The sequence below is a fragment of the Crotalus tigris genome, unplaced genomic scaffold (assembly GCF_016545835.1).
Source record: "Crotalus tigris isolate CLP2741 ecotype Arizona unplaced genomic scaffold, ASM1654583v1 scf7180000024351.1097467, whole genome shotgun sequence".
In the NCBI taxonomy this organism is placed as follows: Eukaryota; Metazoa; Chordata; class Lepidosauria; order Squamata; family Viperidae; genus Crotalus; species Crotalus tigris.
In genome coordinates, this window is record NW_024100520.1 from 642,721 (window position 1) to 667,433 (window position 24,713).

Sequence of the window (24,713 nt, forward strand, 5' to 3'; positions counted from 1 at the left end):
ACTACAAGGTTGGCAGTGAAATTCCTCATAATTATGGGAAAATTCAGTCTGCCATCCCTGGAAGTGGTCTTGACTGTAGCTCAGGATTTCATAGATACCATACTTTCCATGGGCCAGTCCCAGGTCTTCTAGGGCCCAATTAGGAATAGTGGTCATGATGTTTTAGTGTTCTTGTCAGAACAGTACCTATTTGATCTGAAATTGGTAGGGTTATCTTTTGTCCCCCTGTCATGGTCAGATCACAGTCTGTGGCTATGTACTTTGTACTCCTTGACAGAGAGGCAGGATTTAATAGATAAGTTTGTCTCCGGTGACTAATGGACCAGGATGGGTTTCAGAAGGAATTGGCATTGTAACTGCAAATATGCGTTGTCTTACTAAGCTCCTACTCACTACTTGGAGTATAAAAGTGATTGAAGGTTTGGATAGGATTATGCCCATGTGACCTCTCCTAAACCATAACCTCTTCATTCCCCTATAATACATGGAGGAATTGAATGAGATGAAATGGATGGCAAGATGTCTAGAGTGGCATTGGGAGAAGACAAATAACAAACTTGATCACATACAGGTAAGAGCTGCTATTAAAGCCTAACTTGTGGCAGTATGGGCAGTGAAGCATAAATACATCTCGGTGCTCCATCTGTAGATAGTTGCCCAGTGACACACATTAAGGTGAGCTGCCTCCTTTTGGGGAAAGGGGATACAGAGGTCGAACAGATTGTGTATTGAGGAATTGGCTGATTTTTGGAAGAAAAAGTCACTTGGATTCATTCCCAGTTAGATGTCATGGTCCAATGGTGGTACCTGGGGAAAGTTCATGCCCAGTTATCTGGGAACAGTTGGACATTATGGCTCTTGAGGAAGTGGACCTATGAAGTATGAATGCAAGCAGCTGTATAATAGATGTTTTGACCATGCCCCTCCTGGCTTATAAAAGCTTCCTGGGAGATGATATGTGGGTTGGTTCTGGTGGTGATTAATGCTTTCTTGTGGGAGGGGTGGTGACCTAGCCTTTTAAGGAAGTTGTACTCCACCCTCTTCTTAAGAGGCTATGCCTATATTCCATCCTATTGGATAATTTTGTCCTATCTCCAACTTCCCTTTCTGGGGAAGGTTGTTGAGAAGGTGGTTGCATTGCAGCTCCAAAGGTTCCTGGATAAAATGGATTATCCGGTCAGGATTCGAGTCTAGATATAGAATAGAAATGGCATTGGTCACACTTTTTATGGATTCTGGCAGGGGTGAGATGGGACAGTGCATTCAACCTCTCTCTACTTGACCTCTCAGTGGCATTTGATATCATTGACCATGATACCCTTCTGGAGCAGCTTTGGGGGTTGTGAGTGTGGGGTTGTGAGTTGTCCTTGGTTCAGTTGTTTCCTTTGGGGTTGCTCTCAGTTGGTGTTGATAGGAAACAAGAGATTCAGCTCTCATCCCCTGTTTTGAAAGTTTCTGCAGGGCTCAATGCTGTGTCCATCTGTGTTTAACATCTACAAGAAGTTGTTGGGTGAGATCATCTACCACCATGGGCTATGTTATTATCAATCTGTTGATGGCACAGATATACAGTATGTCTCAGCCCATTGTGAGTTAAGTGATGCTGTGATCTCCCTCTTGCAGTGTCCAGAGGCTGTTAAAGGCAGAACAGGGAGTAATAGGCTGAAATTGAACCCTGGCCTGATGGAATGGCTTAGGATTTGGGGTTCATTGGTCCAAGAAGACCTGCCTGTCTTGGCCTGATGTGTATTCAAACTTCTGCTTAAAGTGCAGGTGGTGGCAGTCCTAGCCAGGTGGGCCTTTGTGCAACTGAGGTTGTGTGTCAACTACACTCTTTCCTGGACCCACAATCCCTGCTCACAGTTACCCATGCCCTAATCATCTGTCTTTACCATTGCAACAACACTCTACAATGGGGCTGCCCTTGGAAAGTATCCAGAAGCATCAGTTGGTTCAAAATACAGCGGCCTGCATGGTTTTGTGCAAGCCTAGATTTGTACATATATTACCTCTCTTGCAGGAGCTGCATTTGCTGCTTATTTGCTTTTGAGTGCAAGGTGCTCATTGTCCCCTTCAAAGTCCTACATCAGTGGTGGCGAACCTATGGCACAGGTGCCAGAGGCAGCACTCAGCACTTTCACCTTCTACCTTGAGGAAGCAAACGGGAGGCGAGTTTGCAGGTGTGTGTGTGTGTATGTTTATGTTTGTGCGAGAGCTGTGACGGAGATGGAAGAATCTCCATACTCTATTCACACACACAAATACATACACACACACTCAGGAAGGAAGGAAGGAAGGAAGGAAGGAAGGAAGGAAGGAAGGAAGGAAGGAAGGAAGGAAGGAAGGAAGGAGAGGGTGGAGAAACAAAGCAAGATTATGACACACACTTGAAAGGGGATATTTATATTTATTAAAATTTATAGACCGCCCCACTCCGGGCGGCTAACAATAAAAACACAACATAACTTAACAAAACAAACAATACAATAACATTCATCCAGGGGTCAGATTTTATAAACCCCAGGCCTGCCGGAAAAGCCAGGTCTTAAGCAGCTTGCGGAAAACCAACAGGGTGGGAGCGGTCCTAATCTCCGGGGGGAGCTGGTTCCAAGACGTGGGCACCATCACAGAGAAAGCCCTCCCCCGCGGCCCCACCAAATGGCACTGCTTGGCCGACGGGACCTGAAGGAGGCCCAGCCTGTGGGATCTAACCGGACGAAGGGAACTATGAGGTAGTAGGTGGTCTCGCAAAAAGCCTGGCCCTGAGCCATATAGAGCTTTAAAGGTAATAACCAACACCTTGTATTGGACCCGGAGACCAATAGGCAACCAGTGCAGCTCACGGAGGATAGGTGTAACGTGGGTGTACCGAGGAGCACCCACTATCACTCGCGCGGCTGCATTCTGGACCAACTGTAGTCTCCGAATACTTTTCAAAGAAAGCCCCATGTAGAGTGCATTGCAGTAGTCCAGATGTGAGGTGACAAGGGCATGAGTGACTATAAGGAGAGCCTCCCGGTCCAGGTAGGGTCGCAACTGGTGCAATAGACGGACTTGTGCAAAGGTCCTCCCAGCCACAGCCGTCAAATGATGTTCCAATTTCAGCTGTGGATCAAGGAGGACACCCAAGTTGTGAACCCGCTCCGAAGGGGGTATATTATCCCCTGCTAGAATCAACACTGGACAGTTAACATGATCCTTGGGAGGCAATATCCAAAGCCACTCAGTCTTGTCAGGATTGAGCCTGAGTCTGTTAACCAGACTCAGGAATTGAAGAGTTTTGTCTGGCAAGAACAAAGAATGCTTATTCATAGGGAATGTGTAAAGCTTGTAACAATTCTGGGTGGTTAAAAAGCTGATAAAAGTAACAAAAGCTCAGCTAAAAGTTAGAAATAGAGATGGCCTGGAGCAAATAGAATGTGTATTAGATAACTCCAGAAGCCAAAGCTTAGGAATAGAGACAGCTACAGATCAATAGAACAATTGTTAGATCATTATTGAAATGTTTATTAGATGATATTTCTTATATATCCTGCCTTATCCAACCTTTTGAAAATGCAAAAAGCTTCCTTAATTCTGTGGTTCGAGGTTCCTTGGCATTTTGGCCAGGATCCCTTTTCTTAGAGAACTTCACTAAAAGAAAAGAAAACCTGCACCTCGTGTCTGGTGTTCTTCATTGGCCTCAAAACCAAGCTCAGACTGCAAGAAGCTGCCATCCCAGCTTCTCTTGTCTTTTCCTCTACAATGTTTATGCTTGTCTCTATGTTTTCCTTCCTCACCGCCCCTCTTGCAGCCTTTTGTGATTTTTTTTTCTTTTTTTCAGTCTCTTTTATTTTCCTTTTGAATAGAGCCTACATGTCAAGATCCAGCTGCTGTGCAAGATCCCACCCAGCATCCCAGAGATCCTGGCTGCTCAGCTATCCTCCCTCCTCCCTCCCTCCCTCCCTAAGAATGAGAAACACTGGGAAAAAGTTTGGAGAGGGTAGAGAAGCCAGCCCCAATGGGTGTTGTGGCCAGTTGCATTCCAGACAAAGAATGGAAATTGGAGGGGGGAACATGTTGGGTGTGCCTAAGTGTGTTAAACCAATGTGTGTGACTAGAGTACGGAGATTCTTCCACCCTCCCCCATCACAGAATGTTTTACAGCTCTCTCTCTCTCTCTCTCTCTCTCTCTCACACACACACACACACACACACACACACACTTGCAAACCCGCCTCCTGTTTGCTTCCTCAAGATGGAAGGTCCAAGGTGATTGATCATTGGGAGGGGAGGGGGGAGTAAACTTGGTGGGGAAAGCTAAAATCATTTAGATGGATTTCTCCCAGTGAAGCCCCCGCATTGTAGGTGTTTTACAGGGGACCACGGACCAGACATTGGCTAGGAGGAAGGAGAATTGAAACTAGACTGGATGAACAGTCCAGGGGGGAAGGGAGAGCTGAGCTGAGAGCCATGCAGAGGCCCATCAGGCTGGAATCCAAGTGCAGAGTCAATGACAGGCAGGAGGGGTCAAAATGGGAAGCCCCCACCCACTGCTGCCTGCCTGTCACCCTCTCTGCCATGAGCCTCTGGCAGCTTAAAAAAAAAAAAGCCTGGAGCGCACCGGCTTCCTTTTTTGCTTCCATCCTCCCCTCCATTGCCTCTGCTCCTGGACTCTGACCTCACACTGAATGGGGAATGGACCTGCTGCCACACACCAGGCTTCCTCCCGTCCTTCCTGTCCCACGCCAGGTTTCTCCCCACCATACAATCAGAGAAGCCGCACCCACAACACAGCCCCTGCAATCATCTATCGCACATTGCCCCCCCCTGAGAGTAACAGGACTGCTGTCTGTCACCTATCCGATTGGCTAACTGCCCCATGTGTCTAAAAGCCCGGGACAAAGGGGACCTTGGCAAATGGGCTGGGCTGAAGGGCATGAGGTGGAGGGCCAGGGACCAATTGGCCAGGGAGAATGGGTGGAGGCGGCCCAGCCGAGGAGGAATGCTGCAGGCAAATGGTCGGAGGCGGTAGACTTGAGGCGAAGGAAGTGTGGCTAAGGGTAGGAGCCAAAGGATCCTGGACCCTTCTCAGTGACACAGGGATTGCAGTTTGACCCTCCTACACTTAGAATCCAAAGTATATCAAATTTTTCTTGTTCTCCAGGTGAAATTGTAGAAGGAGGTGTCTAGGAAGATTCTAAGTCATCCAGGTCATGGCTGTCTCAAAGGTGCTTTTTCAAAAGGCAATTGGGCTATATTTTTTTCTTTGAGGGGTAAAAAACAAGATCAGTTTATAATGAGTGGAAACTGCAGGCAAAAGACCTCTCTGAACTGCTGCCTAATTAGTACATTTCAAATTCTGTAAACTCTTGGCAGCAAGTATCAGTTGCATGTTTGTAAGAAACCTTGAACTGGTTCAGCTATTTTTTGAGAAATTACAATGCCTACATTTTCTGCAGAAATTTTGAAGCATCAGGAATGGAGGGAAGAAAGAAAGACTGTAACCCTAACTCTAACTAAAGCCCTGGGTGATGGCCTGAACAAGTGATGTGCAAATATAAGTATGAATACACACAAAAAAAACCATAGGCAAAAGTTCAGCCAGTTGGACCTATTGTTCGAAAATTTATTTTTTTTGTCTCATTATTTGAAATCCAGATATGTAAATGTGGGTTCAGATATATTTGAAAATATACACACGAATGTTTTTAATTTTACTTCAATATGGGATAATAATAAAAAAACCCTCTTGTTTTCTACAGGGTTAATTCACAGTACAAATCAATTGAGACCAAATTTGTGATAAAAAATGCTTAAAACTTTTAATGCAATTGTTGTCTTTTAAAATTAAAATCAAAACACAACTGCAGATGTCATAATACATATACATGTATGGTTTTTAATTGAAACAATATCTAATTGTCTTTAAATTCATTAGATAGCATAAGATTAGATAAATTATTTCTTTCCATAATTATTCATTACTATGCTTATCATATTTCTTTCTTTCTTCTCCCCAGTAGGGGCAAAAAACACAGCATAATTCTGAGAACCCAACTTTCAGTCCGAGTTCATTCCTGCATTGGTAAGTATGCATAGTATGTTTTAAATAGAAAAATGTATGAATATAGTGGAAATATTGTTAAAGTGGAAATATTCTTAAAAGTAAGACTATGCTGTTGGAATAATATTATCTTACATTTGTCATTTTGAAATTACTGAAAACACTTACTATAGCATGCTGCAAAACATATTATATAGCAAAATATAATTTATCTGTTTAATGAGAATATACAAGAAAAATAATTATAACAAATCATTTAGAGTAAACAATTTCAGAGTTTTATTCAATCCCTAGTTATTTGTGGGCTTTCTGTATCATTCCACAATTTTTGAATTGTGAATTTTATGTGTACATTGTTTTCAGAATGCATCAGAGTTTCATTTTTTTGAATAAGAATATCCTTTAGTTTACAGGTAGTCCTCAACTTACAACTAGTTGCGTAGTGACCATTTGAAATTCAGAGGAATCCTCCCAAATGCTACTTAAGACCTGGTTCCAAAGTTCTGATGGCAACCCCCCTCCCTGGGGTCACATGACCACATTTTGATTGTTTGCAGCATCTGGTGGTAACATGACCACAATTTATGATATTTTTGCCAAAAAACTGCATTTAGTTTTGATTTTGGGCAGAAATGTTCCATACTGAACAATGGGTTTGTTTAATGACTGTAGCATTTCCTTAACGACTGCTGCAAAAAAAATAAATAAATCATAAAATTGGATTGTGACCTGCTTTGCAATCATCATGATTTATAACTATAATGGGCAGGATCCATTACAGTAGTAAGTTGAGGACTACTTTTTATTTTACCAATCCTTTATGGAACTCTCTTCATTACTAGATCTCACCATAGTTTATGAGCATAATACACGTTGAAAGAAATCCCTCCAGGACTTTAAATTCTTAGGACAATAGAATTTGTACAGTTTTCATATTTTAGATCCAAGTAAGCCTGAATGTACTTTTTATCATTACTTATTTGATAGACTCAACCTTTTACTCGTGAATTATGAATTGATATTATTTGTAGTGAAAAGAAAACATATTTTTCTTTTTAAAAATATGTATACTTTATAAGTATACAGGAATACTTATAATTTTTTTCTTCAGGTCATTTAATCAGAATATTAGGCATGCTATTATGATATGGGGAAGTGCAGAACTTCTAAGAGGGAGCAAGCTATTGTATTTTAAAAACAATACTTTTAATCCTATATCATTATTAGCTAGCCAAACTTTTATTAGAGTAGAGGCAGTGTAGAAAATATTATGGCCATGTCTGCCATTGGTTTACATACATGCAATTGAAAGAAAGATTTAAACTAGATATAAAGAATCATGGGTTTAGCTTTGTTAAAAATGAATTAGAAATCCTACTGTGTGGTAGTGATGAACATATTATTGCTAAAGTTTATAAAATGTTATTGAAGTTAAATCTGGAAAATGAACAAATAAAACATTGTATGATTAGATGAGCAAGTATTTTGGGTATAATATAATGCTTGAATAATGGGAGAATATGTGGAATAAAGGATTAAACTTTACATTAAATTATAATTTAAAAGAAAATTTCTATAAGACAACGTACCATTGGTATTTAAGACCAGATAAGTTTTCAGAAATGTATAAAGGCATTTCAAATGAATGTTGGCAATGTAAATATAAAGAGGGGACCTTCTACTTTTTAATGTGGATGTGTGATAAAGCAAAAAAAATATATGAGCAGGATTCATGTGTTAACACAGAAAATTCTTAAAGTGAATATAGAAAGAAAACCAGAGACTTTTCTTTTGAGGCTAATGGATAAAGACATGGAAAAAAATATGGAACTTTGATGTTATATATGTGGACTGGAGCAAGATTACTCAACACTCAGAAATAGAAGAGTACATTGATTCCTACAATGGAGGAAAGGTTGCAAAAACTGATGGAGCTAGCAGAAATGGCTAAATTGACTGTACTGATTAAAGAAAAGAACATGAATACTTTTATTGCTATGTGGAAACTACTTCTGGACTTTGTGTTTGGAAAAAAATGAAACTTTAATTTTGGGTTTTTTCGATTAGATGGATTTGATATTTGATATATTGAAACTTTAATTTTGGGTTTTTTCGATTAGATAGATTTGATATTATCAAAATGGCTAGTTTATGTTATTTTGTAAAAGTAAAAAATTGAGGTCTGATGTTGAAATTCTATTTTACTGCACCAAAGGAAGTCGGAAATCAATGCCTTTTTTTTCTTTTTTCTCCCTTTCCTCACTTTTCTATTCCCCTTTCACTGTCCTATCTTTCCTGCCACTTACTTTTGTATTTTCACTGTGTGTGTGTGTGTGTATATATATATACATACATACATACACACACACACACACACACACACACACACATATATATTCTGTGTATAATATTGCTGTCAGAAAGAAAACCAAGTAAAACCAAAATGTGGAAGTCAACTAACTCAAGAAGCTTAGGCACTCTGAAAAATATGATTATAAAAGCCCAATCCACTTGAAAAAGAAAAACAAGAAATCCAAGAAGAAACCAGCATGATTATACAAAGAACTCTCTGATAAACTGAAAGATAAAACGCATAAGTACACAAAATGGAAAGAGGAATACATAACTAAGCACAATACCAACAAGTAGCCCAAATTTGCAAAAATGGACCCAGGATGAAGTAAGACTTGTAACAAATGTCAAAAATAATAATAAAAAAGTTTCTTTCAACATAGAAAAAGTCAAGGATGATGAGAGGACATGCAAGGAAGCGACGGACAGCAAGGAGAAAGCAGAGCTGCTTAATTCATTCTTTGTCTTTATGAAAAAAGATAATATAGCTCAAACTACCAAAAACATAATTGTAAAAGACAGATGAGGAATACAAATTAAAATAAGTAAGAAAATGATAAGAGAACATTTATCCACTCTGGGATCATCGGGATCTGGTGGATTACATCCCAGAATTCTAAAGGCAGATGTGATTTCAGAACTACCAAGATGTGATCTCAGCAGATTTTGGAGAACAGGGAACCACCAGAGTAATGGAAAAGAGCTGATGTGGTTCCCATCTTCAAAAAGGTGGGGGAACAGATCAGGAAACTACAGACCAATCTGACATGATTTTTCCTGGAAAAATCCTAGAAAAAGATTTTCTAGGATTGCAAATACCTAGAAAGATGCAAATTTATAACCAGAAACCAACATGGGTCACAAATCGATCATGCCAAACAAATCTTATTTCATTCTTTGACAAAGAGACTAAATTAGTGGATGAATGAAATGCAGTGGACATAATATACTTGGATTTCAGTAAGGCATTTGACAAAGTAGACTCAACCCACTTCTTGGTAAGCTAGAAAAATGTGGGATACAAAGAAACCAACCAGATGGATTTGTAACTGGCTGACAAATGACACTCAGTATGTAGTCTTTAATGGAACTACATTCTACATGGAGGGAAGTAAGCTCCAAGGTTCCATTTTAGGCCTTGTACTCTTCAACATCTTTATAAATGATTTAGATTAGGGAATAGAAGGGGTACTCATCAAATTTTTAGATGACACTAGCAGGAATAACCAACACCCCAGAAGATAGGCTCAATATCCAGATGAATCTTGACAGACTTGAACATTGGGCCCTATCTAACAAAATAAAATACAGTGTAGAGAAAAGTAGAGTTTTACACTTAGACAAGAAAATCAAATGTACAGGTACAGATTAAGTGAAACTTATCTCAAAACAGTAACTGTGAGAGGGATCTTGGAGTCCTAGTGGACAATCACTTTAATACGAGCCAGCAGTGTGTGGCAGTAGCCAAAAAAGCCAATGCAGTCCTAGGTTGCATTAACAGAGGAATAGAACCTAGATCACATGAAGTATTAGTATTGTTTTATAAATGAAGGAGGTTATTTGTAGCTCAAGGTTGAAATGAGAGGTCCTCTAGCACTGATGGTGTTATCTAGTTAGTAATGAAATGTCTGCAAGAAAACAAGCAAGATCAGAGAGCACTAAGGACCCCTCACTGTTTTATAAAGCCTTAGTAAGACCACACATAGAATATTGCATCCAGTTTTGGTTACCATTTTGTGAAAATATATTGACACTCTGTAAAGAGTAAAAAAAAGAGCAACAAAAATGATTAGGAAGCTGGAGGCTAAAACATACGAAGAATGGTTGCAGGAATTAAGTATGTCTAGTCTAGTGAAAAAAAGGAGTAAGGGTGACATTACAGCAGTATTCCAATATTTGAGGGGCTGCCATAAAGAAGATGGGTCAACTTATTTTCCAAAGCACCAGAAGGAAAGACAAGAAACAATGGATGAAAACTAATGAAGGAGAGAAGCAACCTGGAATTAAGGAGAAATTTCCTAATGGTGAGAACAATTAATCAGTGGAATTGCTTGCCTTTAGAAGTTGTGGATGCTCCTATCACTTGCGGCTTTTAAGAAGAAACTGGACAACCATTTGTCTCAAACAATATAAGATCTCCTGCTTAAGCAGGGGGTTGGACTAGAAGACCTCCAAGGTCCCTTCCATCTCTGTTATTCTGTTCCTTCTGTTAATATATATAAAATCTTATTAATTTACTCTACATCAGCTTTTTTTGGTTTCAGTGTAATGGATGTTGCTGCTTTGGATGTCATTCATTAATACTATAAAATCTTCGCTATCTTTTCCTTGAAACTACTCAGGTTGTAGGAATAATTTTGGACAAGTCATGCAAAGCAGTTCAGATATGTTCCCCTTTCTCTCCCCTCCCCCAAATACTGTTGTAAGTTAAACTGCAGCAAACAGCAAAGTCCTATAACACCTTAAAAGCTAATGTATGTGTTATATTTCATAAATACTTGAAAAGCAGATTATGTCTCCTAGCATAGTCCATACTCTGATTTCCAAACGCACAGATATTTGGAGATGTAATCCAGGCATGTAAAATGAGTGCAAGTATTTTTCCTACCATATAGCCTCTAGCCTTTACTTGACACTTCCTTCAAATTTGTTAACAGTGATTTGGGATGAGGCTGAAGATCTACCAACTGAAATTTCAATGAAGTGAGGGAACTACCATCCAGATGTTGTCTCTGAGCAGTAGGTCAGGGAGTGTTTAAAAAAATACCATTGTTTGCTCTCTCATCATGTTTCCCTTACTCATAGTTTCAACTTTGTTTCTTATGCCTTCCTTGCTTTTAATATGGGAGTTCTCTGCATTTGTGAATATTATGAAGAGTAAATAGATCACCTCAGACACATCTGTTGAAATTAGATTGCTGTCAACTAATAAGCTAGACTCTTAACTGGCTAGTCTTTACTGCTACAGATACATTCAATTTCCTGTTAAATAAATTTTTAAGCTCAACGTTGATATACTGTGCATCAGTGAAATCCATTGGACTGGCTCTGTTTTTTTTTTCAACTCTTGATAGTCATATTGTATACTACTCTGGCAATAATACCATCAAAAGATGAATGTGTTTCATATTGAATAAAAAAGTGGCCAGAACCAGCGATAGGATAATATAATATAATTTAACAGCTAAACAGCTTACATTAAAAATGTAATGTAATGTGGATGAGGCAATGATAGGGTGATGTAATATTAGGAATGACTCAGCAGGGTCCATGGGCCGGCAGCTTGATACCCCTGACGTAATGGGAGGAGGTTTCATAGTATCTCAGCTGAATGAGACTAACTACCTCTCCTGCAGTCTGAAAATGCAGATGTATCTGAGAAGGGAGGAGTTGTGGATGATAGTTGCTGATCCACCTGCAGCCCTGAATGATGCAGACCAGAGAAGGAATGAGATAGCACTGGCCACTATAATCCTGAGTTTGGAGGATAGCCAACTGATGCATGTGAGGGGTCTCCAGTCTGCTAAGGAGTGTTGGGAAGCTTTGCGCAGTGTGTACATGAGAGAGACTGTGAGCAGCAAAGAAATGCTGACAAGAAAGCTATATAAAACACAGCTGAAGCCGGGAGAGAGCATCTCTATGCATTTGCAGTCCATGAGAAAGACATTCCTAGAATTAGAGGAAAGAGAGATGACTTTCACTGAGTCACATAAGATGTATGTGGTGTTCAGTTCATTGAACAATTCATGGGATGTCCTAGTGACTAGTTTAGAGTCCATGCAGGAGAAAGACTTAACCATGAGTTATTTGACTGGACAGTTGCTGGAGGAGGAACAGATATGTCTGGAAAAGCAGCAGAGAGGGGGTGATGACAATGCACAGCCTAAGCCTAGAAATGTTATGTCCCAGGGTGCCAGCAAGCAGCTGAGAAAGTTTACACAGTGAAAAGCTGCTACATGTGTGGTTCTACAGAGCATCTCCAGAGACACTGCCCTGAGAGGAGAAACAGAGGAGCAGTGAGACAACCGACATTTTCCCTGGCAACAACATTAACACTTGGTTGTTGGACAGTGGAGCCAGTCAGCATATTGCAAATGACCCACAAATGTTTTCTAACTTGAGACTAGCTAAGCAATCATTTGCTATAATGGGGGAAGGTAAAGTTTATGTACCTGGTATGGGAGAAATGGAAAATGTGTTATATGTGCCAGAGTTAGAGCATAATTTACTGAGTATTTCAAGTTTGGATAAACTGTGATATGAAGTACTGTTTGCAAAGGGTCAGTACACCATAAGGAAAGGTGGGAAGATTTGTGCCCAAGGTGTTAAACAAGATAATTTGTATGTACTAAGAAAACAGCAGGAAGGTTGTGCACAGTCACAAACACTCAAAGCATGTTAACTGTGTACATTTATTACACAGAAGGTTAGAACATGCGAGTTTTAGAGTGCTGCAGAAAATGCCAGATCTAGCCGAGGGACTTAAAATTAAGCAATGCAACACATATTTGGATTGTGCTATTTGCAAGGAGTCAAAGTCTAGTGTTTATCCTGTAAGTAAGGAAACACGTGGCAAACTAACAGGGTTTTACAGTTAGTGCATGCTGATTTAATTGGTCCTATGGTGCCCTCTCTTGGAGGAGCTAGGTACATACTAGTTTTAGTAGATGACTACACCAGATTTGGATTCTGCTATTTATTACATAACAAAACTGAAGTTCTACAACAGTTTAAGCATGGGTGAACTTTGTAGAGAGAAGGTATGGTCACAAGAGAGCCAGCTGCAAACAGACAGGGTAACAGAGTTCATGTCTGATAATTTCCAGAAGTGGCTGAGAGATTTAGGCATAAAGCATAGATGTACAAACTATACACGCCAGCAGAAAATGGGTGGCTGAATGGAGAAATGGTGTTTTGCAGACCATGAAGGACTCACTGCTGGCAGATGCAAGAATGAGTAACAAGTACCGGGGAGAATCCATAAAAACAGCCAACTATTTAGTGTAGCTATGGAGTGTAGCTATTAATGAAACTCCACATTACATTTTGTATGGAAGGAAACTTTCATTGGCTCATCTAAGGACATTTGGCAGTTATGCCTGGGTGCATATTCCCAAAGGCATCAGAAGGAAAGGGCAGAAAAAGGCCAGGAAACTTAGGTTTGTGGGATATGAACCAGGTTCCAAGGGATATAGATTTTCAGATGGGACAAGAAAGGTTGTGATTTCAAGATCTGCTAGTTTCGCAGAGCAAAATAATTGGAACAGGGTGCATGCTAACACTGAAGATTCATTCCAACAAGTAACATTAGTTCTCAGGAAGGAGAGGCTACACAAAACCCAAGAAAGGAAGAACAGGATAGCAGATCAGAAATAATAGAGATGGCTTCCAGTTCTGGATCACAGCATTTGGAGCCGTGCGAAGAGACTGCTCTCTTCACCGGCTGCTTTCCCTCTGCCAGTAGACCCTTAATCGGGTCAGAAAGTCACCCTGGAGGGGTGACTACCATTGAGGAAGCCCTCGTCGACTGTGGAAGGGCAGCAGTTCCTTCCACGGTCCCAGAAATGCTCCTTAGGGCCGACGGAGGAAAGATTGGCCAGTAAAATGGCCGATCACTTTGCTGCTGTAACCAGAAGTCAGAAGAACATCTAAGCGCAAGAACCACCGTGGTTGATCCGGGTGAGAGTTTTTTCCCCCCTCTCTTAGTCCTCTTTTCTTTTTTGCTTCCTGTAAAAAGCATTTCTGGAACTATTCCCCTGCTCTAAGAAAGCGGTGTTTGTGAGCGTGGGAAAAGAAGCTTAAATGGACTAAATTAACTTTAACTGACTATTTTTTACTTTTTTATCTACTTTGGGGTCTTGAAAAAACTTTTATTATTGAACTTACTACTGGATTTAGTCTATATGTGAAGAATATTTTTTTTTCTTTTTTTGATCTTGTTAACGTCATTTTTGGTGTCTCAGAGGAGATTTCATAGTCTACTGAGGACTCCTTGTGGTAAATTTAAAATTGCAACTGTCTTTTTTCTCTGTTTGATGTTGAAATTGGCTTTGACCTTCAGATCATCATAAAAGGGAAAAGACAAAGAAATTCAACAGCTGTATTTGTGGGGGTGACATTGGCTAAATGATTTTTGAATACAGCCTCCACTAAAAGATAACAGGACTGTTTCTAATCACTATTGAAATGGAGAAACCCTATTCACAACTTAATTGCAAATTATATTGGAAAAAAATGAAACCACTGAGCAAATATGTTTGCAAATAAAAGATTACTACAGAAATAAAAAAACAGAAATTCTACCTTGAACCTACAAACTGACCTCCAGATTCTATCTGAGCATTCTACAGACCAAAAAACAACAGATGCGGAACCAATCAACATTAAAGAAGATTCTACTTCATTTTATACACAACCTAATGAGATTTCTAATGAACAAAAAAGGACTGTAATTAAATCACTCACAATCTTAAAACCAATAGAAATGGACATACAAGTACAACTAATTGAGAACCATGATAGCTTGGATAATCAACTACTAATTACAAAATTGGATATAATTGACTGCTCTACTCAACAGATCCAAACGTCGAGACTTGAATCTTTAAAACAACAAGGGACTATCTACAAAGGACTCAGGTCTCCAAAACAGAGAAGGGGACGCTCTTTCTTGACCCAAATGATACTACAAGGTACAAAAAGAGACATATTTGTTGATATAGAGGCGCTGTTATGGAAACATACTTGGCATAAAAAGAAAGCTAGAATAAGATTTAAGAGTGTGATCCAAAACTCTACATAACGGGTTTAAAAGGATTTTTAGATACAGATTGATTTATGGTTTAAGATGGGTAAATAAGACGTTAGATTGAATAAAGATTAATTAAATATCTGAATTTAGTAAGAAGATGTTTGTGTATTAACATATGTGTTGTGGATATAGCAATTTTGGGTGAGGGTTAAAGGAGTTTGATATAGATATTGATTGATAGATAGATTATAGAGTATAACAGAGTAGAAATGTATTTGTTGGGGTAATATTTTTGTTGTTGGAAGATAGTTATTTTGTAATGAAAGAAGAATAAGAGGGATTTTTGAAAAAAGAAATGGTATTAATAAATGATTATTGTTTATGTCAAGGAAAAAGGGAATGGAGAGACACCTGAAGTGTTAATAACATCTTTATAGTAGCGAAATGGAATATATTAATTGAAAATAGTAAAGCTTAATACAGGATTTGGATTTATATAGATGAAATGTTATTGATAATTGTTTTGACTGATTTAATTGTATTGAAATATATTAATTTGAATATAATATATTATTTGAGAGAATAGAGAAGTTCTTAATGATTTAATTTGAATTATATAAGTATGATTTTGCTCTTGGATAATTGATTACCCTGTCATCACGTTGTTTCTTAAGTACTTGTTTATAAAAAGAAAAAAACTAATAAAACTTGTTTTTTAAAAAGAAATAATAAAAAAAGAAATAATAGAGATAGATGAGGATGGACCTGAGGTAAAGAGAGAAGCAACAGAAACTTAGGAACAGGTGATCCTTAGGAGGTCTGAACGTAGTAATAAAGGTGTACCTCCTGATCGATTCACAGCAAGTGGGGTTAGAGCATATAGTGTAAGGTATGAACCCTGTGATTATCAAGACATGTTATTAGTGCCTAAAGTAGAAAAGGATAAATGGAAAGACACAATAATGAACTGCAGTATAAGGCAGGAATGTACACAGAGAAAAATTGTTCATTTGTTCAAGCCAATATGTTGACTTAAGTGTTTAAATGCAAGCAGGCATCAATGTAAAAGCATTTGGTTTAACAGCTGTTTAGCTTTAAATGGGAAGAGTGTCAGCATAATAATTTAACAGCTAAACAGCTTATGTAAAGATGTAGTGTAACATAGATGATGCAATGATAGGATGATGCAATATTAGGAATGACTCAGCAGGGTCTATGTCTGTACCTTTAAGAGGCTGAGTATAAAAGGAAAGTTTTTTCCTGGAGTTTCTCTCTCATCTGTTTGATTGCTGTAACTAGTGTGTATTTGAGCTTGCTGTTTCACCACATGTATGTATTTTATTTCTAGTGTATATTTGTAGATATAGTGTAATATAAACCACATTAAATTACAAACCATTGTTTACTGTATTTACTCCTGGGTTACCTCAGTGTAATAAAACTGCATGCTTTGACAAACACCAATGACATTATTATTTTATTGGAGATTTCAATGCAAAAGTGGGACAAATGGAAGAAGCAGGGACTACAGATAGGTTTGGCCTTGGGGAATGAACTAAGATAGTAGAATATCTGATTCAGCTACTATATGCCACAAACAACAGCTAGGCATAATGAATATGTGGTTTGAACAACTCAGCGGCGACTATACATTTGGACTTCACCAAATAGAGAACATTGAAACCGAATCAACTGTATATTATGCCAAAAGAAGTGGAAAAGTTCCATCCTCACTGTGAAAACATTCTGTGATGCAAATTGTAGGTCAGACCATGAACTGCATTAAAGTAAAGTTCAGGTGCTGCAGTGTCAAACAACTACCCTCGATTCAGAAATTTTATGTCGAGAAGATTCCCCCAGCATATACAGTTGAAGTTAAGAATAGATTTGAACATCATAGAAGGACAACCAGATATGCTGTGGGAGAAAATAAAAACAACCACCACTGAAGTAGCCCAAGAACATATTACCTACAACAAATCAATGAAGTTGATCAATTGGCTGTCAGAAACTACAATGGAGACTGTAGAAGGGAGAAGGAAAGCAAAAACCATGGGTGGCAGAGAAAAAATGTGGAAGATTAAATACAAAGTTCCAGAGAAAGGCAAGGAAAGATAAAAAAAAAAAATACTGGGCTGAGTCATGCAAGAAACTGGAGGAAGCAGCCATGAGAAGTCATACAAGAGAGTGTTATACTTATGTGAAGAAGGCCAAAAACCCTTTTATGATAAATGTGATGGGCAGGAATTGTATGACTATCAAGCAATCAGAGAAAGATGGCTGGAATATGCAGAACAGTTTTACACTAACGAAAAACAGCACCAAACATAAGAAGAGAAGCTGACCTATAGAACTAGATATCATAGAGAAGGAAATACTGTGGGCACTCAATCAGGGACTACAGATAGGTTTGGCCTTGGGGAATGAACTTAGGTAGTAGAATATCTGATTCAGCTACTATATGCCACGAACAACAGCTAGGCATAATGAATATGTGGTTTGAACCACTCAGCGGCGACTGTACACTTTGTCTAACTGCAAAGCTCAAGGAGTTGATAGAATTCCTGCAGAGTTAATGAGACCAGTACCAACACAAAAGGACTGACAGTGCTTTCCCCAAATGTATGGAAATCTAGTAAGTGGCCAAAAGAATGGAAAAGGTCAACGTCAGAATCCAATTATATTTCATCTTTAGTTATCAAATATAGAAAACCCCAATTCTGCCTTCTCTGGATTCTGCCATAAGAGGGAGAGAAGGGGGAGAACGAAGGGGCTTTATGGCCCTCACTTCCTTCAGTATACTTCTAAGGAACTGAATGTGTTTATTGCAACCTCAAAGAGTTTGAATGTGTTTATCATAACAAAGGAGGCTATTTACCTTTCATGTAGTTTATCTGAAGTCTCCATCCAGACGGAAGAAAGGAAGAAAGGGGTGGGATTGTGATGCCTGAAACTATCACTGGAAGGGGGGGTGATTGGGTGGGACTACTGGGGAACCCCTTAAAACCTCGAATGGGAGAGCTTGAACCCCAAGTCCTGTCTAGCACGCCTGCAACCACTTCTTCTTAATAAAGGATTCCTGTTGGAAGAATTATTCCAAGAGTTCTGTCTTCTTAAGATGCAAAGTGGGGTGGGTCCTTACAGTCAATATTTATCCCAGTACCAAAGAAATGTGATATAAAAGATTGTCCCAACTACCAAATCATAGTCTTGATATCACTTGTGAATAAAATTCTCTTGAAGATAATCCAGCAATGTTTGAATCCAACTGCCAACAGGGAACTGCCTGATGTACTGTACAAGCAGGATTTCAGAAAGGAAGAGGAATGTGTGATCATATTGTCAATTTACATTGGATAATAGAAAAAGAAAAGGAATACCCAAAAGACCTCTACATATGATTTATTGATTACACAAAAGCCTTTGACTGTGACCAGGACAAGCTCTAGAATTGCCTCATAAAACTGGGAATATCACTGCACATATCCAGTTGATTCAGTCATACTCTGATCAAGCAATCACTGTAAGAACAGAATATGGATACACAAAATGGTTCAGAATTGAAAAAGGCACTCAGCAAGGTTGCATCCTGTCACCTATACTATTCAATATATAACACAGAAATAGTTATGAGAAATGCACATTTGCAGGAATCTATCATTGGTTGGTAGGAATATTAACAACTTCTGATATATGTAGATGATACAGCATTGCTTATAGAAAGTAAGGAGGATCTGGAGTGGTTAATCCTGAGAGTCAAAGATAAAAGTTAAAAATTTGGACTGTATCTTAATATCAAGAAAATAAAGATAATGACAACTGTAGAGAACACAGAGGTCAGAGTGCAGATTGACAGTGAGACCATTGAAACAGTAAAATAATTCATCTGGGCTGTAAAATCAACCAAAGTGGTAACTGCATCCCTGAGATCAGAAAGTGTATAGCACTTGGAAGAACTATAGTATCTGTCATGGATAACATCTGGAAGAGTAAAGACATCAGCCCAACAATCAAGATTAGTTAATAATAATAATTTTTCCAATTATTACTTATGGCTGCAAAACTTGAACTCTGTGAAAGGCAGGTAGGAGAAGGGTAAACGCCTTTGAACTGTGGTGCTGGAGGCAACTATTACGCATCCCATGGACTGCAAAAATAATAAAGAAATCCTAGACGAAGCCTCACAAAAAATATCACTTGAAGCCAAGTCGAGGGCCAGATACAACTGAATGGCTGACAACAATGATGATATAAAATAAGAATAGTCATTGCAGTAGGGAATAGCCATTACACATAAAATGGAATTCAAATTTATTAATGCTATATCTGGATTTATATACTAAAATAGTTTCATTTTTTCTGAAATAGTTCTATTTCTTGATTTTGAATTATGGACTTGATGAATTCTTAGTATGCTTCAGTTAAGGAGAGAAAAACTGAAATACTCTCTTGCCCCAGGGGCGTATTTCTTTTTTTTTGTCATAGGCTCTATTATGTACAGATTCAAGTAGTCCTTTGGCTTACAGCAGTAATTGGGATTGGAATTTTCATTACTGTGCAATGTGATCATAAAGTGTGACATCACATGACTTCATTGCTTAACAATGGCAATCCCGGCAATCCTCATTGCTGTTGTTAACCAAATCTCATTAGGCAAGGACCCACCCTAATCGAAGCCATTTCTTTCTTTGTCCTTTCCAGCCCTGAGCTTCAGTAAAGTAAGAGATTACCTTAAAATAGAATTATCATCCAAGTGAAGTTGCGGTTAACAGATGGGAGGGAGGGAGGGAGCAGGATGCATGGAAGAGGCAGAATTTTCACTTAATTCATCAATCACTTCCAATGTGATATTTTTCCATTGGGGCCCCAGGCCAGCTGGCAGAGTTAGGTCTTTAGACTTTTACAGAAGGTCAGAAGGGTGGGAGCCAATTGTACCTCAGAGCAGGAGACATGTGAGAGAAGGTTCTTCTTCCTGGGTCCTGCCAGACAAAATTCTCTGATTAACGGGATCTGCAGCATGCCCCCCTGCCAGCACAGGTGGAATAGGCCAGTCCTAATGAGTGAACTGGCTCCCTTCAGGGCTTTAAAAATAATAACCACCACCTTGAATTACACCCAGAAACACCCAGCAGCCACTGCAGATCTTGTTACAGCAGTGGTGTAACATGGACCATACTAGAGGCCCCAAGAATTGCTCACAGCACTGTACTCTGCACCAGTTTTTGAATGCCCTTCAAGGGTAGCCCCTTCTAGGTTGCATTGCAGTAGTCCAGATGCTCTCCTAGCCACAACTGCCATCTGCAGAAGTCACAGTCTGAGAGAATCCCCAAGTTGCAAACCTGGTCTGTGTTGGATAGTGCCACCCCACCCCGAAGTAAAGTTGTTAAAGTCCCAGTTTTTGAAGCTTCATGCACCCAACGTCATTCAGTCTTGCTAGGGTTCGGTTGAAGCCATCCAGACCCTCACAGCTTCCAGTAACCTCAAGAAGGCAGCCACAACATCACTTGGATCACTGGGGGGTGGGGGTGGCGGCAATATAAAGTTGAGTATCATCAGTGCATTGAAGATATCTCAACCCATAGTGGTGAATGATCTCACCCAGCAGCTTCATGTATATGTAAAAATGGAAGAAGAGAGCACCAAGCCCTGCATCACACAACAAAGGAGGGACTGTGGGCTGGATCTCTCCATATCAACTGGATAAGACCAACCTTAGAGAAAGGAGCCATACCAGCACAAGACTGCTGCCCAGCCTCAAGCCTGTAGCCGGCCCAAAAGGATACAATGGTTAACGGTATCAAAGGCTGCTGAGAAGTCAAGGAGAACAAGGATGAATGCATTTCCCCCATCCTGCTCTGGCTAGAGATCATCTACAGATGCGACCTGGGCTGTTTCTGTCTTATAACTAGGCCTGAACTCTGTTTGGAAAGAGTCTAGAAAATCTGTTTCATCCAGGACCCTCTGAAACTGCCAAATAACCACCTTCTCTACCATCTTGCCTAGAAAAGGGTGATGGGAAACTGGACGGAAATTGTCTAGACAGGTGGGATCAAGTGATGATTTTTTAAGTTTGGATGAGCCAAAGTTTCCTTAAAAGGCCCCTGGAATAGATGAAAACTTTTTTAAAAGGACTGACCAATCCATCTGAAACTAAATCCAGAATGAGCTGTTTGAAAATGGTAGGTAGCCATTGAAAGAATAATTGTCATCAAGAAATTGGTAAAGTTCCAAAAAGAGGTAAAGTTCTTTCAGTCAGGAAAATTGAGAAAAATATAGTTTGAGCCAATAGGAAAGAATGTAGGACCAGACAGTTGTTTCTGTTATGGTACATCAGCTTCCTGACCTCAGATTACATTAAGGACATAATGGGTGATCCAGCAAATAATTCTCAAATGTTGGAATGGAACTTTTTGTAGTGGAATAAATGATCTTTGTGGGCTCAGCTGAATTCCAAAAATCTTAACATGAATCTTCACCAAAAAATTGAGATCCTTTTACGATATAGAAAAGTTAAAGAGCTGAACCAAATTTTCAGCATGAAATGAAATGTTAGCATATGTTTTGCATTTGCCAGTGGTGTGCAAAAACTAATGCCTAAATATTTGAAAGACCAAACTTATTCTTTCAATTGGTTGTTTAAATTGCCCCATGTAGATCACAGGATGCTTTACAATTAAGTGTAAACTTAAGTTTTAGAATAATCTATTACCAACATTGGCAAAATCTGGTAAACTGAAACAGCACCTGCCACAAGCCAAACTATGTCTCTGAATGAAGTACTGCATTATCAGTATAGAAGAGGAGTGAAACACATCTACTGATCAGTTTTGGAGGATGAATGGCTGGATTATTCAATTTTGCTTGAAGCAAGTTAATGAACAAATTAACTAACGAAGTGCCAAAATGCACTTTTGTCTGACATCTCTTCCAACTGGAATTTCTTCCAGCTGGAATTTCTGTTACACTACTGGCAAATGTTAATGTTTAATCCTGAAAATGTGTTTCAGCTCTCTAGTGTTTCCATATCATAAAATGAGCTCATCTTTTTCAGGGTCCATGTGCATTACATTACACTTTTAGCCAATAGTTTGCTTAAAAATTGTAGGTTATTAAAATAGTTGTTTATCTATGGAAGTTTTATATTTATACTGTAGAAGAGTTCTCCCGTTGTTTGGATCTTCATACTAGGTCAAAGACACACCTGAGATCAATACAACCTCATAAAGTACTGAATGTGCTCTAACAGTATATTGCTCTACTAAATAATGTAAAGTTAAAGCATAGTCCTTCCTAAAAGTTATTTTTTCTATATAAAGTTATCTCAATAAAGCCTAGTCAGATGGAATTTTAACTCTGCATCCAATAAAGATTAAAAGGCAAGGCAGGGCAGGGCCTCATCAGTCCAAATTATTAAGAAGGTGATGCTGTGATGAAAATAATGCCTGATCTAGTTATTTGGCTATTCTAGTAACCTTGGGACATTGTGTAGAGAATGATGTTTATTAAAATTCAGTCTTGAGGGAGAAAGAAGAATATAGCATCCTACAGAGATCCACCCAAATATAGCTTAACTAGAAATATATATGCATTGATGTTCTTTATTATTTTGTGTAAATAGAAGTGACTAAGGCAATTTTTGTTGAGTGAGAAGAATAAGCTATAAGTGTGTTATTGATTTGATGAGGGAGAGGGACAAGGAGAAGGAAGAAGAGAGGAATAGATAATTTTTATGTAGTACATTCCTAATGTCTCCTAATAAGATAGGAGAAAAAGCATGGTGTAGAACAAGGGTCCCCAACCCCCGGGTAGTGGCCCACTATCAGGCTGTAACCTATTCATAACTGGCCCGTGCAAGCAGTGGACTAGTCCACAAGCGCATGCGCAGCTCCACTTGCAGTTGAGCTGTGTGTGCATGTGCGTGCATGTCAGCCCACGCTCGCCCAGCCTGGTTCCTCTCTTCCCCACCTCCTCAACCGGGCCATCAAGCTGCAAAGTTTGGGGACTGCTGCTATGAAGAATTATAGCCTATTGAGGGAGATAATGCCACGTGGATCGTGGATATTATTGAGCTAGATAAACTAATGATCTCAGTTGCTGTGAATATGAAATCATTGCTCAGATTTTAAAAAGAAATGCAAAGTTGACTATTCTCCAGCATGATAGATGTAGCATCCACCGATTGGGTAATCAAAGCCCTCCTGCTCAGATTTAGACTAAGACCAAACTTTAGCCACGCCTCCCTTGGGCGCTCCTTTTCCCAGTTTTGTCTTAGTCTATGCTCAGAGAGGACACAGTTTTGTTAGCTCCTCAGCAATTGTTAGTTTAAATAGTGTAGCATTAGGATTGTTAATATAGCTTCCTGTAGTGTACTCTTTACATAATTTTTGTTTTTTTAGTAAAGGATAGTGAATTAGCAACCTTGGAGAGTTGCTTTCCAGAGGGCCTAATTGGCCTCGTGGATCGTCGGAGCTTTGCCGCTGAGGCAGTTTTCAGCTCAGAGTATCTGTTCAGCACATCGAGGGAGGCTTCCCTTGTGTCTGATAACAATTTTTATTGCCAGCGTTTCTGGAGAATTCAGCCGATTACCAGAGCTTCTCTCTCGCCTCGTGGCCACGAGGCTCTATCCAGGATCGCACAGAGACTCCCCCAGGCTGCAGAATCGCAAGTAGTTTGTGGTGCCTTATAGCTGTAAGGGGGGAAGTGTGTGTAAGGTTCCCTCCGTCTTTTTGCCTGCCTGAACGGGGACTTCAAAGACGAGGCTGGAGAAGCTGTCTTACAGCTCTGACTAAGAGGAGAGGCCATTTTTAGGCACAAAGAAGACCTGCGGCCGCCATTTTGAATTTGGTGCTGGGCGTGGTCGCCATTTTAAGGTTGCTGTTTGCCTCCAATTCAGGCCTAGCATTAGTGACTCACTGCGTTGGGTCCTCTTGGGGGTTTAGCTGTTGTTTTTTCGACGCATTGCTTCTCAGAGATTTATTACAAAAGTAAAATAAAATAAGATAAAATAAAAATAATAATAACAATAATAACACCTATTATCTTAAATTGTGGGGTTCCTGACCTGTTCTGTTTAGCTCCCGGCGCTGTGCCGGCAGGGCCCAGCAGACAGTTTTAGACAGCTGTTCTGGCTGTTTGCCATTGTGGTTGTCTTAGGGCATGGGAAGCTTCCCTCCCGGACAACTTGATCTGCGTAGTTACCCCCCACCCCAGGGCTTCTCCTACCTGGAAAGCCTGGGCACAATGGCAGATGGTGGGTCTCCTCAGGCTTTGCAGGGTTCTGATATTCCCCCCATTCAAGCAAAACGCAGATCCTCTGATTCAAATACAGGGGGGAAGAAAAAAGCTAAAACCAAGCATTTATCAACCAAAGAACCCTCTAAGACTGCTGAGTGAGAGGCCTCGAGGAGACACCAGGCACTGGAGCAAGAGTTCTCCAAAGCACAAAGGCTCAGGTCCAGAGAAGCTGAATTGGTTCCCCCTGCTTCTCTGGCCAGCTCACCTTATGAGCCCTCACTGGTGCCGTCTTATCAAGCCCCCAGGACAGGGTCTCCTCAAGGGGGAACT

At 39.6% G+C, this 24,713-nt stretch overlaps 1 protein-coding gene across 6 annotated transcripts in view; it reads left to right on the top strand.

The window, feature by feature from the left end:
* The window catches only part of FHOD3 (formin homology 2 domain containing 3), a 515,605-nt gene that overhangs the window by 73,048 nt on the left and 417,844 nt on the right, over positions 1 to 24,713 (top strand). For all 6 annotated transcript variants that reach the window (XM_039327161.1, XM_039327164.1, XM_039327163.1 and 3 more), the window contains exon 3: positions 6,003 to 6,067. In XM_039327161.1, the coding sequence (XP_039183095.1) occupies positions 6,003 to 6,067 (65 nt within the window). The remainder of the gene's footprint in view (positions 1 to 6,002; positions 6,068 to 24,713) is intronic.